Raw genomic sequence first — 22,556 nt, forward strand, 5'->3', positions numbered from 1 at the left:
AACTATTTCATTGAGTCGAGCAGAATTTACAATAGTGTCAAAAATATAAAACTGAAGTTAAACTAATACCGAATCTTCATTAAGGTGAGATCACAGGGGATTCAGGGTAGAGGTACTAGATTGGATTGAGGATTGGCTGACTGGCAAAAAGCAGAGGGTTGGGACAAATGGGTCCTTCTCTGGCTGGTGAACTGTAACTAGCAAGATGCCGCAGGGGTCAGTCCTCAGACTTCAACTGTTTACAATCTGTACAAATGATCTGCAAGCAGGGACAGAGTGTAGCATAGCAAAATTTGCAGATGGTACTAAAATAGGTGGGAAAGCAGGCAGTGAAGAGGAGATAAAGATTTTACAGACGGATAGAGTTTAATGTGTGAAGTTATCCATTTTGGCTGGAAAAAAAAGAAAGGCAATTAATCTAAATGTAAAGCAGATTCAAAATGTAGTTGCGCAGAAGGATCTGGGTCTTTTGTTCATGAATCGTAAAAAGTTGATATGCAAATACAGCATGTAATAAAAAGGCAAATGGAATGTTAGCGTTTACTGCAAAAGGACTGGAGTATAAAAGTAAAGAAGTGTTGTTGCAATTGTATTAAAATAATAATAACCTTTTATGGTCACAAGTATGTGAAAATCCCCTAGTCGCCACGTTGCGGCACCTGTTCAGGGAGGCCGGTAATTGAACCCGCACTGCTGCCTTGTTCTGCATTACAAGCCAGCTGTTTAGCCCACCATGCTAAACCAGCCCCTTGGGTGTTGGTGAGACCACATCTGGAGTAGTGTGTCCAGTTTTGGTCTCTTTATTTAAGGATGCATGTAGTGGCTTTGGAGGCAGTTCAGAGGAGGTTCACCAAATTGATACCAGGGATGAAAGGGTTGACGTAGGAGGAGAGATTAAACAGTTTGGGCTGATGCTCGCTGGAGTTTAGAAGGACGGGAGGGTATCTGATCGAGGCATATAAAATATTAAACAGGATTGACAAGTAAATGCAGACCAAATATTTTCCCTCGTGGGGCAATCTTGAACGAGGTCACAGATACAAGTCAAGTGGCAGTTAATTACGAGAAGTAATTCCTCCTAATCTCAGTTCTCAGAGGGTGGTGAGTTTGTGGAACCCACTGCCCCAGGGTGCAGTGGAGTCTGAATCATCAAATGGATTTAAGAAGGAGATAGATATATTTCTGATATAAAATGAGTTAAAGAGAAATGGGGACAGGTAGGGAGGTGGATTTTGAGACCACAAAGAGATCAGCTGAGATCTGATTGAATTTTCAAGGGGCTGAATTGCCTGTGTCTGCTCCTAATTCCTGAGATTTTTAAAGTGTAAAAAAAGTTCATTGCAAACATAACAAAATTATGTTTTAGATAGTGCATTACCAGGGTAATGAAGAAAGAATTCAATGATGCAGAATTAAAAGGTGGAGTGAAGATAAAAAGAAACACTGTATTGAAGCATTTAAAAGCCACAATTACAGAAACTACATCAATTTTAATTGGCCTTTTTGAAGCTACAAATGCAATTAATAATTCATTCCAAATGTCTGATTTGTACTTTGGATAATAAATTAATTTTCTATATGGTCAGAAACTCCCGAATGAATTGGGAAGAGATAGAAGTTTCACCTTTTGTAGCTTTATTATTTTGTATCACAGGAACTGCAATGTAGTCACATCTTATCCATAGAACAAGAACATTTTTATTTGGGAATACCCTGCTTGTGTTGATTCAATTAGAGGCAAATTTTAAATGTGGTTTTAATTTTGCCTGACCCGAGGAAATGGGGACTTGCTCAATTTCTCCCCAAATACTGAAGAGCAGGGAAGTCTAGTGTTGAGTACTTCAATTACATTTTAAATAAATATCTGGAAGTGAAAAACTGCACATAATACAGTAAAATGTGTGGCTTACCTCAGCAAGGATGTTTCTGCGTTTTGCTTTTTTGATAGCTCTATTTTTCAACACATCTTCACTTGCAACCGAGAAGGTTCCTGCCTGGAAAGCAAGAATATATCAGTCATAAAGATGTCAACTAATAATCTCACATTTGGTTCTCCATAGTAATAGATTAAGTGAAGGTGCACTAAAATATCAATGTGGTTCAGCTATATTCTCACCTGGAATCTAGAGGTTGTGGGTTCCAGTAGTTCAGGAGGATATTAGACCGCACAGGCCATTCAAAAGAATAGGGAATTCTCTGTGTGCTTCTGCATATCTTCTGCAAGCAACAATGCCAAAGCTGGGAATTCATCTCATTCACTATTTGTGGGACATTGCTACATCCTACTTGACCACTGCGTTTTTACACAATCGCAAATAAACTTCAGAAGTGCCATCATTTCTTTATCTTTCCACCAATGGCAAACGTTTAATTCTATCTATTCATGATTTTGAATACCTCTATCAAGTCTCCTCTCAAGCTTCTGTAATCTAAAAAGGAAAACAAACCCAGTTTTTCCAATCTATCCATGCATCTGAAGTTCCTCATGCTTGGCCTAATGGGATACTCCCCATATGCCTGGATGAGTGCAGCTCCAACACCACTCAGGACAAAGCAGTCCGCTTGATCGACTCCTTAAATATTCACTCCCTCCACCACTGTCGCAAAACGTTAGCAGTGTGTGCCATCTAGAAGATGCACCACGACAACTCACCAAGCCTCCTTTGACAGCATTGTCCCAACTTGTGACCCCTATCTCCAAGCAGGGGAAGGACAGAAGACACAAGGGGACATCATCACCTGCAGGTTTCCCTCCAAGCTACACACCATCCTGGCTTGAAACTATATTGCCACTACATCAAAAACCTGGATCTCGTTGCCTAAAATCTGTGTAGCTACATAAGATGGACTGCAGTGATCGAAGCAGCAGTTCACCGCTGCCTTTTCAAGGGCACTTTTAAGAGTTGGGCAACAAATGCTAGCAATACTCATATCCCGTGAAATAAATAAAAATTTCCAGTTGTAACAGGGCCAGTGTTTGATAAAGGTTCATTACAACTGCCTTCATTTCTCATTCTATTCCTCACTTTATAACGCCCAGAATCCCAAATGCTTTTAACTACTTTTCCAACTTGCCCTTCTACTTTTAACAGTTTATGCTTATGTGCCTGTTCCTGTACCCCCTTTAGAATTGTTTTCTTTAGTTTACATTGCTTCACCTAGTCCTTCCTACCAAAATGTATCGGCTTGCACGCCTCTGTATTAAAATTTCTTCTGCTACATGACTACATTTTTTACCAGCCTGCCACGGTCCTCTTGAAATGCATCACTACTCATCTTTTCTTTTTATGTTATCTGTAAACTTAGAGACTTGGAACTACAAAACACAATTTCAGATGATTGTCAGTTTTCTCATAGTTACTCTGAGTGAGTTAGGAGGAAAACAAAAGGCATTTCTAACTTCAGAGTACCTATTTTAAAGATCCAGAGCAGGCCCAAATGGGACACCCCACCCCCATGATCGGGCTCATTCCCACAATGGGCCGATCCCGCCCCAGTCCCCAACAGGCCCAACCCCCCCCCCCCCCCCCCCCCCCCCCCACCCAAAATAACCTAGAATAGTTCTACCGTGTTACTCTAATAGTTACTCTGAAAAAAGTTAGAAGAAATAAAACCTCTTCTAACTTCAGTGCAACTAGATTTTAGATTTATAGTCACGTGTACCGAGGTACAGTGAAAAATATTGTCCTTCGTACAGTCCAGGCTGACCATACCATGCATAAAAAACTTAGGACATGCAATAAATACAATTTAAATATACAGACATCGGGTACAGCATAGAGTATCGTGCTACACATTAGAGACGATGCGTGGAGAGATCAGTTCAGTCCATAAGAAGGCCACTCAGGAGTCCGGTAGCAGTGGGGAAGAAGTTATTTTTGAATCGATTAGTTAGTGTTCTCAGACTTTTGCATCTTCTGCCTGGCGGGAGAGAGAGAATACCCCGATTCTTTGGATTATGCTGCCTGCTTTCCCAAGGCAGTGTGGGGTGTAAACAGAGCCAATGGATGGGAGGCAGGTTCCGTGATGGACTAGGATGTTTGCGACTCTCTGTAGTCTCTTACGGTCTTGGACCGAGCAGTTGCCATCCCAAGCTGCAATGCAACCAGATAGGATGCTTTCCATGGTGCATCTTTAAAAATTGGTAAGAGTCAATGTGGACATGCCGATTTTCTTCGTTTCCTGGGGAAGTATAGGCTTTGTTGTGCTTTCTTGGTCGACATGGGCAGACCAGGGCAGATTGCTGGTGATGTGTGCACCTCAGAATTTGAAGCTATTCCATATTCCCAGGTTGTCCCTGCACGGGACTCCCCCACACACACACACACAAACCAAAAGGAGTCTCCCACCCCACCACCAACATGGGTCTCCCCAAATCAGACTTGGCTGGACATCCCCTTACCCTCAAAATGTCCGAACTTCCCACTCCTGGTTCGCGCCCTCCCCCGTCCCAAGGATGCTGGATTTGGGGAGGTGCTGCATTACCTGGATCTTGTCCGGCTGGAGCCAAGGATAGTGTCCTGCTTGGCACAGGTAAGTGGGCACAGAGTGGCAGTCAGACTCTGACTACCACTCCAAGGAAGTTTTGGCCCATTGGCTCAGAACACAGATGGTCACACTCTGAAGACACTTCCTCAAAATGTGCTATGTGACCACTCGGAAGTCCTGATGCACTGACTACCTGGGAGTTGCCTCAGAAGTTTGGACCCGATAGGCAATGACTATGACCCCCCCCCCCCCCCGGGGCTTCGGAGCTGTTAAACTCTGCCTTACTACTAGGTTTGATCAGGTGACCAAATTGAGAGCTTATTATGTTGGACTGGAAACATAACACAAGGAAGCTGCAACGTGCTCAACATATCTACATGCAACCCAACAGGAAACAGTAGTTAGTACATTGGCTCTTTCAAGCTTGAAATTTGAACACCTGTCTGTTCATTCTAGATGGTCAACTCAGTGTTAACAATTCAAATCAAGGGGTCAGCACGGTGGAGTAGTATTAGCACTGCTGCCTCACAGTACAGAGGACCCGGGTTCGATCCCGGCCCCGGGTCACTATCCGTGTGGAGTTTGCACATTCTCCCCAAGTCAGCATGGGTCTCACCCCCAAAACCCAAAGATGTGCAGGGTAGGTGAATTGGCCACGTGAAATTGCCCCTTAATTGCAAAAAATAATTGGGTACTCTAAAAAGTCTCTGACTCCGCAATCAAGTGGATACAAAAGTGCCTTAAATGTTTTTTTTTCTAAATGTTGCTTCACTCCTTTACCAGACGCCAACTCAGTCACCAAATTTGGCACATACTCAGGTTCCGATCAACCTCTCCCTCTGCAACAACAGACCTCTCACCCCAAATCATTTAATTTGGTATAGTACAGATAACTGTAAGCCCATATCAACTACCGCAACCCCATCAAATCAATCACTTTAATAACATTATCACCGACAGAAACTCTGAACATACCTCTTCAGATTCTTCTTCCTGATCCCAATTCCGGTCAGTTAGCTCTTTGTCTGCAGTCCTCTTTGCCATTATGTTGTCACTGAAACAAAATTAGCAAGATTACTCTTGATTATTACTGGACGACTGGTCTAAAATCCAAAAAAACAAAAATATTAAGTAATACACCGAAATTCAACAGCAAAAATAGAACAAAGTCCAAAATTTGGTCAATTAAAAAATAATTTCCATCAACTGTAATTTTGTGAGAAGTTCACCTTGATTGGATGTCAGAAGGTTTCAAGTTTGTGCATATTATCTACTAACCCTTTAGTTCAGTACTGAGGAAGTACTGCACTGACAGAAATAGTCTGCGGAATTCTCCATCGGCGAGATCTTCTGCCCCACAGGCATCGTGCCCACGCCCATGGGTTTCCCCGAAGGCATGGGGTGGCCCACAATGAGAAACCCCATTGGCCGGCTGCCAGCAGTGGGGCGCCACCCCAGAAAATGCGGCTGGTGGGACGGAGAATCCCACCCAGTGTGTTTCAGGTAAGACATTAAGCTGAAACCCTGTCTGCCATCACACATTAAAAATTACATAGACACAATTCAAAGAACAGACGCGATTCCTTGGTCAATATTTATCCCTCAACCAAAATAACCAAGAAAAGTTCTAATTTCTGTTTCTGGAACCTTATTGTTCATATTGGCTGCTATGTTCACCTACAAAACAGAATTATGCTAAAGGACTTAAAATTTAACTTGCCATGTGGCAGACTGCCATTAAAGATAGCATGGATAGAAGAATTAATGTGCCACAGGACAAAAGCAGCAAGTTGGGAAGTTGCATGGGGACAGGAGGGAGTGTGTCTTGTGCATTAAAGCACTATGTTACAAAAGCATTGCTTTTGAACTGCAGTTGCTTATTTAGGAAAACAGCAGCAAATAGCAAGGTTCCATATAAGATAAGTAATGAATGATCAAATAATCAGTTTATGGTGATGTTGGTTGGCAGAGAAATGTTGACCAGGAAACTGGGACAACACACTGTTCTTCTAATAGTGTCATCAAATCTTTTACATTTGTAAGTAGGCAAATTGTACTCAATGTATCATCGCCAATAATCCTTCTGTTTTACAAATATAAGCTGTGTTTCTAAAGTCAAATCCACAGTGGGACTTTAATCTAAAACATGCAGATACGGAAGTGAACAGCATTATCAACGAACAAAGTTGTCTAACTGAGGCGGCAACAATTAAAACAGAATTGGTCTTCATTCCATTGGTGATTCTTGAGCAAATAATCCAGACTGAAATGGAGTTAATTAAAAACTGTGCTGCCCATGTTCTAACTATGCCCCATTCACCTATCACAATGTATTCACTAACTTACATCTGTTCCCAGTTAACCAATACCTTGAGTAAAATTTCCATGCTTCGTTCTCAAATCCTTCTATGGTCTCACCAACAGCCTCCACACCCACCCTGTAATCTCTTCTAGCCCCACAACCATCCATGATATCCATGCTCCAACTCCGGCCTGGAGCTTCACTGGTTTTAATTTCTCCACCTTATCCCTCTAAGATGTTATGGGTTAAGGTGCTAAATTGGGGGAAGGCTAACTACAACCAGATTAGGCAGGATTTAGAGGCTGTTGTTTGTGAGAGGCTGTTTGAGGGCAAATACACATTTGGCATGTGGGAGTCTTGTCATAGATTTTTACATAGAATTTACAGTGCAGAAGGAGGCTATTCGGCCCATCGAGTTTGCACCGGCTCTTGGAAAGAACACCCTACCCGAAGTCAACACCTCCACCCTATCCCCATAACCCAGTAACCCCACCCAACACTAAGGGCAATTTGGGACACTAAGGGCAATTGATCATGGCCAATCCACCTAACCTGCGCATCTTTGGACTGTGGGAGGAAACCGGAGCACCCGGAGGAAACCCACGCACACGCGGGGAGGACGTGCAGACTCCGCACAGACAGTGACCCAAGCCGGAATCGAACCTGGGACCCTGGAGCTGTGAAGCAATTGTGCTATCCACAATGCTACCGTGCTGCCCCTTATGTCAAAAAGAAGAAAGACGCATACGTGACGTACTAGCAACTAAAAACGGATGAAGCACTTGAGGAATACAAGGAAAGTAGAAAAGAGCTCAAGCAGGCAGTTAGGAAGGCAAAATGTGGTCACGAAATGTCCTTGGCAGACAGGATTAAGGAGAATCGCAAGACATTTTATACGTATATTGGGAACAAGAGTGTAGCTGGAGAAAGAGTTGGTCCACTCAAGGCCAAAAGGAGGGAAATTATGCGTAGAACCAGGAGGAAGTAGGTGAGGTCCTTAATGAGTATTTTGCATCGGTATTCACAAAGGAGAGGGGCACGTTGATTGGTGGTGTCTCATAGGGATGTGTAAACACTTTAGAACAGATCGTTATTACGAGGGAGGAAATGTTAGGTGTGTTAAAAAGCATTACGGTAGACAAATCCCCAGGGGCAGGAGGCATCTATCCCAGATTACTGATGGAGACAAGAGATGAAATCGCTGGGACTCTAACAGAAATCTTTGTGTCCTCATTGCATAGAACCAGAGGAAGTAGGCGAGGTCCTTAAATGAGTATTTTGCATCGGTTTTCACAATGGATTGGAGGATAGCAATGCTGCACTGTTATTTAAGAAGGGTTGCAAGGATAATCTGGGTAATTATAGGCCAGTGAGCTTGATGTCAGTGATAGTGAAATTGTTGGAAAAGATTCTCCGAGATAGGATCAGGATCTATGCACATTTGAAAGTAAATAATCTTATTAGCAATAGACAGCATGGTTTTGTAAGAGGGAGGTCAAGTCTCACGAATTTAATTTAATTTTTTTGAGGTGACAAAAATGATCGATATGGGAAGGGCTGTGGATGTTGTCTACATGGACTTCAGGAAAGCATTTGATAAGGTCCCTCATTGCAGGCTGGTGCAAAAGATGAAATCACATGGGGTCAGGGGTGAACTACCTGGATGGAACAGAACTGGCTTGGCCATAGAACAGTGTTCTTCAAACTCAGGGGCGCGCCCTGTGGGTGGGTCGCGGGCGGGTGTCAGGAGGGACGCAGAACCGTCCTTCGCGGCGCTCCCGATCGCGCAAATCCCCGTGCAGCAGCCGGCTTTTAATAACGCCGGCTGCAAGCGGCCTTTAAAATGGCCGCAAACATGTAATAAAAATTTGGCCGCATTGCACATGCGCGCACTATTATCGGCGCGCATGCGCAAAACTATACGCATGCGCATCGATGATCGGGCGCGCAAGCACAGTGCTGCCGCTATTTTTTTTTTTAAATGGTCGCAGCTTTTTGTTTTAGAAGTTCGGGGGGGGTTTTAATTCATTTTATTCATTTAATTTTTATTTTTTTCATTTATTTTATTCATTTTTTTTTACAAGTTTGGTGGGGGGGGGGGGGTTATTTGATAAAGTTTTACAGGAAAAAGTGCAGAACTTTGGATAGATGGAGACTCCATACTTTCCAACACTGGAAGGCTTTACCTTCATCCAACAGGTTCCATTGGAGGAGTGTGTACGAGGGCCAAAGGGACCCAAAACCATTTCCTCCATTTTTATCAGCAGCAAACAAGGCAAGAGAAAATGGTGGGTCGCTCAGTTCGGCCAGCTTGGGTCGCGAAGGTCAGCCTGGTAGGGTCCCGAAGGTTGGCTGGTTGGTAAAAATGGGTCCCTGGAAAAAAGTTTGAAGAACACTGCCATAGAAGACAAAGGGTAGCAGTGGAAGGGTGTTTTTCTAAAACGTAGCGGGTCAGATTAGCAAGTTTGTGGATGATACTAATATTACAGGAGTTGCAGATAGTGATGAAAATTGTCAGAGAAAACAACAGGATACAGGCTGCAAAATTGGGCAGAGAAATGGCAGATGGTATTTAACCCAGACAAATGCGAGGAGATGCATTTTGGTAGATCCAATTCAGGTGGGAGCTATAAAATAAATGGCAGAACCATCAGGAGCAGAGACTGAGAGAGATTGGGCGTGCAGGTCCACAGATCCTTAAAGTGGCAGCACAGGTGAAAATGGTCGTAAAAAAGCATATGGATTGCATGCCTTCATAGGACGGAGTATTGAGTATAAAAGCTCAAAAATTATGTTACTGTTATATAGAACGTCGGTAGGCCACATTTGGAATACTGTGTCCACTTCTGGTCACCAGAAGGACGTGGAAGCTTTACAGAGGGTATTAGTTAAGAGGAGAGATTGAATAAACTGGGATTGTTCTCCCTAGAGAGACGGAAGCTGAGGGGCGACCTGATACAAGTTTATAAAATTATTAGGTGTATAGATAAGGTGAACAGTTGAAGGCTTTTCCCCCCAGGGTGGAAATGACAATTAAGGGGGCACAAGTTCAAGGTGAGGGGAAAAAAGGTTCAGTGGAGATGTGGCCTGGAATGCACTGCCAAGTGAGGTGGTTGAGGTAGATACGTTAGCGACCTTTGAGACTCATCTGAATAGGCACATGAACAGGCAGGCGGGGTATAGAAGGATAGAGGCGGTTGATCTAGATAGGACACGTGATCGGCGCAGGCTTGGAGGGCCTTGGGCCTGTTCCTGTGCTGTATTTCTCTTTGTTCTTTGTGAAGAATCCTGTAACAGTACGTTACAAATGCTATGATAACAAGTAGCTATTGAAGTTATCAACTGAACAAGGCACTTCAGGATAACTGATACCATTTCCCAATAGGAAGTTAGCATATGTGAAAGGGAGAAACTTTACCAAAAGGCAAGACTGACCAACAGAATTTACTCAAAATGCTTGCACCAAAGGAGATGTTTGGAGGTTAGGTTGGGTCACTGGGTTAGGGGAATATGTTTGAGGCGTGGGCTTGAATGGGTGCTTTTTCCCAGGGCTGGGGCAGGCTTGATGGGCCAAATGGCCTCCGTCTCCCATTGTAGATTCTATGATTCTATGAGATTTTCATGCCCTCAATGTTGGATGGATTTTAATTCTGATCTAGAATACAAAATAATCTAAACATTGTGTCAACCAATTCCTCCACAAAGACTATTTACTGTGGAAGCATAAAATACCATGTGTTCCAAGCTAATGTGATCCTATAATGAGAATTACTTACCACAAACTCCTTATTAGAAAGAGGGCCCACCATATTTCAGTCAGGAAGTTATAAATCCAACACAAGTTATAACAAAATGAATGAATAATGTGGAGGACCCAATCTAAAGGACAACGGGAGAACTAATATTACTTAGCTTGGTTAATTCCCCTTATTCAATATGGGCCTTCCAGGCACGTGTGTATCAGAAGTAAAGAATTAGGTTTAACTTATCTCAATTAAATTTAGGAATAATCTTTATTTTAGTAGATTACCTCATCTCAAATAGGGGCCAAACTCCATCAGTGTGGTCCTCATCTTCCACCCAGAGACTGTCCAAGAATATACATTATGGAAGTTGCTCAAATGCTTCTCATTAGTATGGCAATTGGTGCTTTGCACCAACTTGGAGGGTGATCAAAAAGCAACTAAGTTAGAAACCATTGGTATCAGTTAAATTTGAGTTCAGGTAACTTTATAAACCACTGCTTTCTCCTGCAGTTTATGACATCATCCACACCGTTAAAAGAGATTGTTGCCTCATAATCATTTGATAAGCATTATTTTCTGGACATACTTTTCTGCAATAATTCAAAACTAGAATAGATCTGTATAAATTCAGGTAATGGACCTCTGTCCATTTTGTTCAGAAACCAAAAATGATGCAATAAATTAATCAGGAACTGGTGAACCACTACCCTTTGCTTGCATAGCCGGACACTATCCTTTACCTTCAATTTGGTACTGCCTTACAAAACATGGCATGCCTTGCCAACTGTACATGTTTTAGTTACAATACACTTCAATCGACCGGCTTAATTTGTTTCATCTTGATTACTTACCCGAAGCTGTATCACAAATTACGAGAGAAAAATGTTTGAGATGCATTCAATTTCAAACTTATAAATACTCTATCTTAAATTCAGTGCAATTAAAAAAAACACAGCATGGAAGATTACTAATTTCACTCATTGTGGCTGAAACAACCAAAAATAACTAATCTAGCCAAATCCCACTTTTCAGTTCTTGGTCCTTAGCGATGTACCTCTCGTACTTTTTATATCCAATGAAGGCTTCTGCTGCTAACACCCTTTCAGGCACTGGGTTCTAGACCCCCAAATTCTATCTCACCACCCCCTCCACCAAATTCTTCAAATCTATGTCCCTTGATTATTGACTCCTCTACCAATGGAAACAAATCTCCCCAGCCTCCTCAATATAAATCAATTTACTAAACGTTGTGCAAATAGGGCAGTAATTCTAAGACACAAGATCTTCAGGCTAGAGTGCCTACAGTGCAGGAGGCTATTCGATCATTAAATCTGTACTGACCAATCCCCCCCCCCCCCCGCACCCTAGACCTATAACCCCCCCCCGCATCCTAGACCTATACCCCCCCGCACCCTAGACCTATAACCACCCCCCCCGCACCCTAGACCTATAACCACCCCCCCCCCGCACCCTAGACCTATAACCACCCCCCCCCCGCACACTAGACCTATAACCACCCCCCCCCCGCACCCTAGACCTATAACCACCCCCCCCCCCCCCGCACCCTAGACCTATAACCCCCCCCCCCCCCCGCACCCTAGACCTATAACCACCCCCCCCCCGCACCCTAGACCTATAACCACCCCCCCCCCTGCACCCTAGACCTATAACCACCCCCCCCCCCCGCACCCTAGACCTATAACCACCCCCCCCCCGCACCCTAGACCTATAACCACCCCCCCCCGCACCCTAGACCTATAACCACCCCCCCCCCCCCGCACCCTAGACCTATAACCACCCCCCCCCCGCACCCTAGACCTATAACCACCCCCCCCGCACCCTAGACCTATAACCACCCCCCCCCGCACCCTAGACCTATAACCACCCCCCCCCCGCACCCTAGACCTATAACCACCCCCCCCGCACCCTAGACCTATAACCACCCCCCCCCCGCACCCTAGACCTATAACCACCCCCCCCGCACCCTAGACCTATAACCCCCCCCCCCCCCCCCCCCCCCCCGCACCCTAGACCTATAACCCCCCCGCATAGATCATGACCAAACCACCTAATCTGCACCTTTTGGACTGTGGGAGGAAACGAAGCACCTGTAGGGAATCCAAGCAGGCACAGGGAGAACGTGCAACCCCCACTCGGATAGTCAGTTTAATCTATTTGGCATTCTCATTGCTTCTTTTTTCTATTGTGCAGTTAAGAACAAAATTTACACCCGAGAATCATAGAGTGATTACAATACCATTCAGCCCATCAAGTCCACACCTGCTCTCTGTAAGAGTAACACAGCTAATGTACTCATCCATCCTTTCCCTGTAACATTTCACATTTTCTCATCTTCAAATGCACAACCAATTTCCTTTTATTTTTAAAATAAATTTAGAGTACCCAATTCATTTTTTCCAATTAAGGGGCAATTCAGCATGGCCAATTCACCTACCCTGCACAACTTTGGGTTGTGTGGCCGAAACCCACGCAAACATGGGGAGATGTGCAAGCTCCACACGGATAGTGACCCGGAGCCGAGATCGAACCTGGGAGCTCGGCGCCATGAGGCAACAGTGCCACTCACTGCTCCACAGTGCTGCCCCAATTTCCTCTTGAAAACCACAATTGACTCTGCTTCCATCTCCCTCTCAAGCAATGCATTCCAGATCCTGATCAATGCATAAATGTTTTTTTCCCTGAGGTTGTTTTTTTGCCAATCACCTCAAATGTATGCCCTCTGATTCTCAGCCCCTCTGCCAAAAGGAACAGTTTCTATCTACTCTGTCCAGAACCCTCATGATTCTGAACAGTCTTCTCAAATGGAAACCAATACCTGCTTCGCCAATAACTGATGTACCTTCCTCTTACGTATCAGAGGATACATCCCTGCTGGTGAAGCATCACATGATCTGGTGACATCAGCAATGAGTGTATGCGCAGACTTCAGTTCTCTATCTTAGATTGTATGAGCAACACCCTAATAAAACCTCGCGTCGGGTTTGCAAAAATTCAGAGTTGTGGGGACCTCCATAATTTTTCTCTTTGCAGCAAATTTACAGAGTTAACAAAAGAGATAAGTGGCGGCGAGGATGAAAACAGATCGGATGAAGACACTAAAAAAAAAAAGAGACAGTCAATAAAAATCAGTGGAGCCAGCCCCGAGAGCAGAAAAAATTGTCGGGACTGGACTCTCATATGCAGGTGAAGCAAGCCAGCGCACTGAAGATTTTTTAAAAATTGACCACAACCATGAGTAAAGAAGAACAACCATTTGAAAACTTGCTTGCTTTTGAAGAGATAGAGTCTGGGTTGCAGAGAACACGCATGTGGCAAACCTAAACAGACTTCGGGGGCAGAGATTCAGCAGTTTTCCAACTCTTTACAGGTCACTACTCAGGAAAAGTCAAACCACTCAGACAAAAAGGAAAAATTTGAAGCTGCGTTGTGGATAAAGGGATCACTTGTGCCATACAAAAAGAATTGGAAGGAGGTTGGGTGAAGTATAGACCCTTAGAGCTGGGATGCAGAATGGGGAATTGGAGGGGGGGGGGGGGGGGGGGAAGAGAGAGAAGAGGAGGGAAAGAGTGGAGAAAAAGAACAGCACCATGGATGCATTTGAAGAAAATGTTGAGATTTGGAGCGCGTACGAGAAAATATTCCAATTATATCTCACAGCGAATAAAACACCAGGGGACAACTTTTCTCAGTTCAGTAGGGTGCAAAGCATTTTACAATTTGTAGCAACTTTGAGACGGTTAGCAATATAAGAGTTTGGTGCAACACTTGATGACACTCTTCGTGATAGGTTCATTTGTGAACTCCGCAGTGAAGCTATTCAGAGGAAGCTGCTGACTAAGTGATTTAACTCTCAAAGCTACAGTGCAAGTTGGCACATCTATGGCGCTAGCAACGAAAGAAGCTTCACAGATAGGGGCTGGAGTGAAGATCCACAAAATGGATAGCACAAGAAACAAGGCTGCAAGGGGACAACCATGTCACCGATGTACACAGGTTGGACACTCAGCAGGCAAATGAAGTAGAGGGAATAAGTGCAAGAACTGTGGCAAAAAGGGCCATATCACCATGGCCTGTTGGGACTCAGAACCTCACCTAGACCAAATATGTGCAAGAAAAAACCCCATCTAAACAGACAAGACGTGTCTATAAATTAGTAGACAAAGTTCACGATGCACCTGAGCAACTGCAGGAGCTAAATGTGGGCATCGGCAGTGGGCAATTCCAAAACTTGATGGGCATCAAATTAAGATGGAAGTGGATACGGGCGCAGCTGTATCGTTAATACCGCAGATAATTTATAATCACCAAAGAATGTGATACAACTACGGTTATTTTTAGGGTTGATCAATTCGTGTCAAATTTAGCAACACAATTGAAGCCTTTGCACATCTTGTTACCTGCCAAACAGGTATGGTACAGCCAGAAGAATGCAAAGTGCATACAATGAGGTAAAAGATGCCTAACAGAAGTCAGAGCTGTTGATTCACTCCAGTGGTGGCGATGTGCTGAGCGGACGCACATCAGGTGGCGCTCCTCCCAGTTGCACCCAACACGATGAATTTATTATGAGCTTTTGGCCCTAAAAGCCACCTAAACCCCCCCCCACAAAACAAAAGGCATCAACAGTGCAAGAAGGAAAGAAGATGCCCGCGAACAGCAACTTGATAGGACAACGAGAAGTCAGAGGCAGAAGCGGAGGGAAGGGACAGGAGCAACGGGTGGATGGACAGGCAGCCCCACCAGGTGAGGCGAAGGCCCAGGTGAACCAGGAGGGGGAAAGATCGGTGACCCAAACGGCTGAGCAGGAGCAGAATATGACATTCCGCCCCCCCCCCCCTCCCCTCAACCACACAGACGGGTGGAGGAACGTTTTGAAAAAGGAACTCACCTCTATGAAGGTAGCGATCAAGATGGAGTACCAGATAATGGTGAAGGAGGTGGTAACGGAAGCAACAACCACCCTTCAGCGCATGATAGATGGCTTGGGATGGAAGGTGGAGGCCCAGGAGAATACAACCATGGACCTGGAGAAAGCATCAATGGACCAGAGCAACAGGATGACGGCAGACTGTACATAGGAGAATTTAAGGGAAGGAAGACAAAACTTTCTGTTTTGTACAGTGAATGAACACAGCCAATGTGCTTAATTGCTTATAAATTTTGAAAATGCCAATAATGTGATTTTAAAAAAAAATAGAGCTGTTGATTCACTGCAAACTCAAGCTGAAGTCACAACTTGCTTGCGATGCATCACCCTATGGGTTTGGTGCAGTTGTGTCACAAATAATTCCTTCGGGAGAGGAATGACCAATATCATCTGTTTTGCGAACTTCTACTAGCGCTTGAAACAAATTATACTCAGCTGGAAAGAGGCTTTGAGCATCATTTTGGGAGTAAAAAGACTCCACCACGACATTTATAGATGTTATTTTGACGGATCATCGACCCTTAACAACAATCTTTGGGGCATGCAAAAGCATTTCTTCTTTAGCAACAAGCAGGTTATAATGATGGTCTTTGATATTGTTGGCACACAAGTACATCTAATATCATAAGTAAGAGCAACATGCAAACACTGATGCTTAGTCAAGATGGCTGTTACGTCAAACAAAAAGCTGAAGAACATTTTGTCAACATCCTGTATTTTTCACTTGTGAATAATGTACCAGTGACTTCATCTGATGTATGAGGCATACAAGAACCAATTCAGTGGTGGGGAAGATGATGGACATGGTCCAAAAAGGAACTATGTCAGATGTTCATTGTAAAAATCCAGACCTCAAGCCCAACATCACACGAAGAGTTGACAGTTCAGAACAGAGTTTTATTATGAGGAATCTGAGTGATTATACCTCCATGCTTGCGTAGTAAAGTCCTTGGTCAACTGCATAAGGGACAGCCTGGTATGGTGAGGATGAAGTAGCTGACAAGCAGTTTTTTATGGTGGCGAGGATTAGATGCTCAAATTGAAAAGAAACTGGGGCAATGTCAGTCCTGTGCAAAACTAAGAAACACTCCACCATTACATCCATGGAAATGGCTGACACAGCCATGGCAGAGAATATATGGACTATGCTAGTCCAGTGAAGGGTTACATGTTCCTAGTCATTGTGGATGCACACTCTAAATGGCCAGAAATCATGATCATGAAATCCATGACAACTGAACAAACCATTGAGAAACTAGACAAAATATTCAAGATTTGGTACACTGGAGCAGGTCACAAGTGACAATAGTACTCCGTTCACTTCAAAAAAGTTTGAAGACGTCTCAAGAAGGAACAGCATACAGCACATAGTCAGCTCTGTACCATCCTGCAACAAATGGGTTGACCAAATGTTTTGTTTAATCATTGAAACATTTCATCAAGGCATCGAAGGACCACGATAGCAAGAGTAAACATATTCTTAATGTCTTACCAGAATACCGCACACGCAACATCAAAGTTCACCAAACTGCAAACAGCTTGATTTGTTAATTCTGAAATTCTGATTGTCAGTTTGATTGTCAAACAACAGCAACAGGCACAGATTGCTACGAGAGAACAGAACTCAAAAAGCAACTACTCAATCAAGGAGAGTGAGTGCTAGCCAGAAGCCACACTACCGGGCTGTGATCCTAGCAAAGACTGGTCCAAAATCATACAACAGACAGATGGATGGTGAAAGAGTTTGGTGACATCATAGCTTCACAAAGTGAAATTGCAGAAATTTCTCAATTTCCCTAACCCTAAGACAACGTAGACAACAATACTTGGAACAGAGGCCGGATGAAGACACAAATTCAGATTTTGTTTCTGAGGACTTCCAAATACCTGTAGAGATGGACACTGGAGTAACTTTCCATGCGGGAAGTACCACTACTGAAAGTAAAGAGACACTTCCAAGGTTCAGAGTAACCCAGTTCCAGAATGTCAAATACAACCTAAAAACCTAAAAGAAATAGACGTCCACCTGAGAGATTCTCTGTTTTATCAAGTTGTACGTATGTGTAGATAGATAATGTATAAATGGGTCTCTTATAAAAATGTGAAGCAGTTGTCATTGCAATAAAGTACTATGGGAGGGGGGTGTTATGCATCAGAGAATGCATTCCTGCTGTCACATGATCTGTACTGACATCAGTAATGAGTGTTTGTGTGGGGTTCAGTTCTCCATCTTTAGATTGTGTGTTTATAAGAATCCAGAGTGTGGGCACCGCCATTCCTTTTCTCTTTGCGGCAAACTCAAAGATATAACAATTACCCTGTGCACCATTCTTATAAGCCTTTTCTTTTTTCTTAATAAATTTAGACTACCCAATTAAGGGGTAATTTAGCGTGGCCCTAATCTGCACATCTTTGGGTTGTGGGGGTGAAACCCACACAGACATGGGGAGAATGTGCAAACTCCACACGGTCAGTGACCCAGGGCCGTGATTCGAACCCAGGTCCTCACGTCGCAGTCCCAGTGCTAACCACTGTGCCACATGCCGCCCCTTGTAAGTCTTTTCTGCACCCTTTCAAAAGCCTCCACCATTCCTCAAAGTGTGGTGCTCCAGTTGTTTTTGTGCTCTTGGTCTCTATTTATAAAGTCCAGGATCCTATATGCCTCATTAACTACTTTCTCTTTTTTTTAAGAAAACATTTTATTGAAGCATTTAGAATTTTAACATTTAAACATTCTAAACAGCAGAGCGGAACGTCACACACAACAACATACCCAACTTTCCCACCATACCTCCTGACTACCTGTATATTAGATTCCCTATCCTTAATCTACACTGCCATGCCCCCCCCCCCCCCCCCCCCCCCACCCCCGGTCAGTTTTCATTAAAGAAGTTGATGAACAGCTGCCACCTCCGAGCGAACTCCTGAATTGAACCTCTTCAGGTGAACTTAAATCTTCTGCAGCTTGAGAAACCCTGCCATGTCACTGACCCACACCACTGGTCTTTGGAGGCTCAGAGTCCCTCCACCCCAGCAAAACCCATCTCTGGGCCACCAGGGAGGCAAAGGTCAAAACGCAGCCTCTCTCCCCTCCTGGGCCCCTGGATCCTCCGACATCCCAAATATTGCCATCTCTGGACTTGGAGTAACGCTCTGCTCCTGGACCTCTGACATGACGTCGCAAACCCCTGACAAAATCCCCTCAGCTTCGTACGTGATTCACCGGGCTTCCCCCACACCCGTCCTCCACCTCCTCAAAAAACCTAATCATCCGGGCCGAAGTCATATGGGCCCTGTGGACCACCTTGAACTGGATCAGGCTAAGCCTGGCTCACGATGAGGATGAATTGACTCTCAAGGCCTTTTCCCATAGTCCAACTTCCAACTCCTCTCCCACTTCCTCTTCGCCTCCCTATTGGGACCCCTCACCACTCCATTAATTCTTTATATATTTCCCGAAACCTTCCCCTCCCCAACTCCTGCTTTTAATATCACCTTATCCTGCAGTGCCCTTAGAGGGAGGCGAGGGAAGCTTGGAAACTGCCTCCGGACAAAGTCCCGTACCTGCAGGTACCGAAATCCGTTCCCACCCGGTAACTCAAACTCCTCCTCTAATCTCTCCAGGCTCGGAAAACCCTCTTCAATGAAAAGGTCTGGTTTAGCATAGTGGGCTAAATAGCTGGCTTGTAAAGCAGAACAAGACCGGCAGCGCGGGTTCAATTCCCGTCCCGGCCTCCCCAAACAGGCGCCGGAATGTGGCGACTAGGGGCTTGTCACAGTAAACTTCATTGAAGCCTACTTGTCACAATAAGCGATTATTATTATGTCACCAAATCTCTGCCCGCTATCACCTGCTAAAGCCCCATCCAGCCCTTTCGGAACAAAACTGTGGTTGTCACACATCGGTGACCACACTGACGCCCCCTCCAGTCTCATGTGCTGCCTCCATTGCCCCCACACCCTCAGGGCTGCCACTACCATTGGGCTTGTGGAGTACCAAGATGCCGAGAACGGTTGAGGTACCGTTAACAAAGCCTCCCACACCCCCCACTACCTCACCATCGATATATTCGCTGCCCAGTAATAATTAATTAATAAAATTCGGAAGAACCAAGCATCCCATCCCGCACCCCCGTTGCAAAAGGACCTTCTTCACCCACGTGGCCTTTCCAGCCCACACAAAACCAGAGATCACCACGTTCATCTTCCTGAAAATCACCATAGGGATAAAAATTGGAAGACATCGAAACACAAATAACAATCTCGGGAGGACTGTGGTCTTCACCGTCTGTACACTCCCCGCCAATGACAGCGGGAGCATGTCCCACCAGCGGAAATCCCCTTTCATTTGCTCCACCTCCCTGCCCAAATTTAACTTAATCGGGCTAACCCCAGTCCCTTGCCACCTGAATCCCCAGCTACCTAAAGCTACTTCCCACCACTTTAAACAAAAACTCCCTCAGTCCCCTCTCCTGCCCCCGTGCCTGAATCGCGAATACTTCACTCTTACCCAGGTTTAATTTGCAGCCCAAGAACCGATCAAATTCCTCCAATATCTCCATAATCCCAGCCACCCCCCCCCCCCCCCCAAACGGATGTGCTACGTTAAGGAGCGTCCGCATAGAGTGAAACCCTGTGCTCCACCCCCCTCTCACTATCCCCAACCAGATGTTCGATGACCTAAGTGCCATTTCCAAGGGCTCTATGGCCAGGGCAAAACGTTGTTGGGAGAGTGAACACTCGTCTTGCTCATTAACCACTTTCTCAACCTCATCTGCCACCATCAACGATTTCTGCACGTCAACGTAAGAATTAGGAGCAGACCATTTAGACTTTCAAGCCTGCTTCACCATTCAATAAGTTCATGGTTGATTTGATTGTGGCCTCAACTCCACCTTCACATCGACTCCCAATATACTTTTGACTTCCTAGTTAGTTAAGAATCTAGCTACGCCTGCCGTAAAGATATTGAATGGTCCCGACTCCACTGCTTTATGGGAAGAGAGATCCAAAGATTCACAACCCTCGAGAAATCTCTCCTCATCGGAGTCTTAAATGGAAAATCTCTTATTTTTAAATTGTGTGCCCCTAACTCTAGTCTCTCCCACAAGGGAAACATCCTTTCAGCATCTGTCAAGTCCTCACCAGATCTTGTATCCTTCAATCACATCATTTCTCAGTTTTCTAAATTCCAACGGATACAGGCTCAGCCTATCCAACCTTTCCTCATAAAATAACTCCTCCATCACAGGTATCAAGTCAAGTGAGCCTTCTGGTTTAGCTCACTCAGCTAAATCGCTGGCTTTTAAAACCAGACCAAGGCAGGCCAGCAGCACGGTTCGATTCCCGTACCAGCCTGCCCGGACAGGCGCCGGAATGTGGCGACTAGGGGCGTTTCACAGTAACTTCATTAGCCTGATCCAGTTCAAGGTGGTCCACAGGGCCCATATGACTTCGGCACGGATGAGTAGGTTTTTTGAGGAGGTGGAGGACAGGTGTGGGGGAAGCCCGGTGAATCACGTACACATGTCCGAAGCTGAGGGGATTTTGGCAGGGGTTTGCGACGTCATGTCAATGACAATAAGCAATTTTCATTTTTTTTCATTTCATGAACTTCTTCCAAAGCATTTATATCCTTTCTTAAATATGGAGACCAAAACTGTGCACAGTACTCCAATGTGGTCTCACCAATACTTTATACAACTGTTTGGTTATACATGAGGTTATCCATGAAGGTCCCGCCTTCTCAACTTTGCCCCTCGTCGGAGTGTGGAGACCTTCAGGTTAAATCACTACTAGTCAGATCTTTCTCGAAAAGGGAGAGCAGCCAATGGTCCTCAGAGATCATGGCGACTTTTATTCAACTGTTGCAAAACATCCCTACTTTTAAATTCTAAGCCGCTTGCAATAGAATGTTGACACTGCATTGCATGCCAAATTTCCTTGATTTATGGATACCCAGACCCCTCTGTGCCACAATCTCTCTGCATTTATATAATACACTGCTTTTCTACTCTTCCTGGCCAAGTGGACAAATTAATTTAATACGCACATTTCTTGATAGCTTGCTGTCTGGTTAGTTCTCGAACGTGCTAAGAAACTGTCCTGAAAACATTTAAGAACAATCTTCCAGGGTGACAATCAGGCCTCATGGCGCCAAGCACCCAAGCTCGATTCCGGCCCGGGTCACTGTCCGTGTAGAGTTTGCACATTCTCCCTGTGTCTGGATGGGTCCCAATCCCCTCAACCAAAAGATGTGCAGGGTAGGTGGATTAGCCATGCTATATTGCCCCTTTATTGGAAAAAAATAATTGGGTACTCTAAATTTATATTTAAAAAAAAGAACTAATCTTCCACGCTATTTTTGCCAATCTGATTCGAGCAATCTTTATGTAGATTGAAATTACACATTTCTCACAAGCTTCTATTATTTCTTCCTGTACAACACCACCTTACATAGTGGAGCATATAAACCACTCCCATAATTGACTTTTTACTGTTACTATTTCTTGTGTCTACCCAAACTGATTCTATATTGTCACTTCTAGAACTAGGGTCATCTCTCTACAAGTTACCAGTGTCATCCGTAATTAACAGAGCTACACATCTCCATCTTTTCCTGGCTTCTTTCCCTTCTTAAACAGCATGTACCCTTGAACATTCAGATCACAGTCTTTGTAATCTTGCAGCAATGTTTTTGTAATGGCAATCAGTTCATACATATTTATTTTTATTTGCGCTGACAATTAAATCGGTTTTATTACAAATGTTAGATGGATAATTTAACTCTAGTCTTTTGAGTTTGAACATCCCTTATCTAAATGCCTGGGGTCGATTGTGTATTGGATTTTGGAATTTTTCGGAATTAGGAAGATAATGTGCAAATGCTCACATTGCGAACTGTGCATCACCCAGGGGCTCGTGAAATCAGATTGGCGCTCAAAGAAAAGTGCAGATTTCAGAATTTTCCGGTTTTCAAATAAGGGATGCTCAACCTGTATTACTTTTGTAATCTCTTGCCTCATCTGCTGGTGCACGCTTAGATTTGTGCACTCTGTTCATTCCTGCCATA

At 44.4% G+C, this 22,556-nt stretch overlaps 1 protein-coding gene across 3 annotated transcripts in view; it reads right to left on the reverse strand.

Moving 5' to 3' along the window:
• nup50 (nucleoporin 50) overlaps nucleotides 1-22,556 on the reverse strand; it is an 85,752-nt gene that overhangs the window by 54,412 nt on the left and 8,784 nt on the right. For 2 of the 3 annotated variants that reach the window (XM_038779921.1, XM_038779922.1), the window contains 2 exons: nucleotides 5,464-5,542; nucleotides 1,911-1,994 (listed from right to left, as the gene is read on the reverse strand). In XM_038779921.1, the coding sequence (XP_038635849.1) occupies nucleotides 1,911-1,994; nucleotides 5,464-5,532 (153 nt within the window). In that variant the 5' untranslated portion in view covers nucleotides 5,533-5,542. Of the gene's footprint in view, nucleotides 1-1,910; nucleotides 1,995-5,463; nucleotides 5,543-10,820; nucleotides 10,993-22,556 lie in introns of those variants that run through there. The other variant, XM_038779920.1, reaches the window with a different exon arrangement.

The sequence above is a fragment of the Scyliorhinus canicula genome, chromosome 20 (assembly GCF_902713615.1).
Source record: "Scyliorhinus canicula chromosome 20, sScyCan1.1, whole genome shotgun sequence".
Taxonomy (NCBI): domain Eukaryota; kingdom Metazoa; phylum Chordata; class Chondrichthyes; order Carcharhiniformes; family Scyliorhinidae; genus Scyliorhinus; species Scyliorhinus canicula.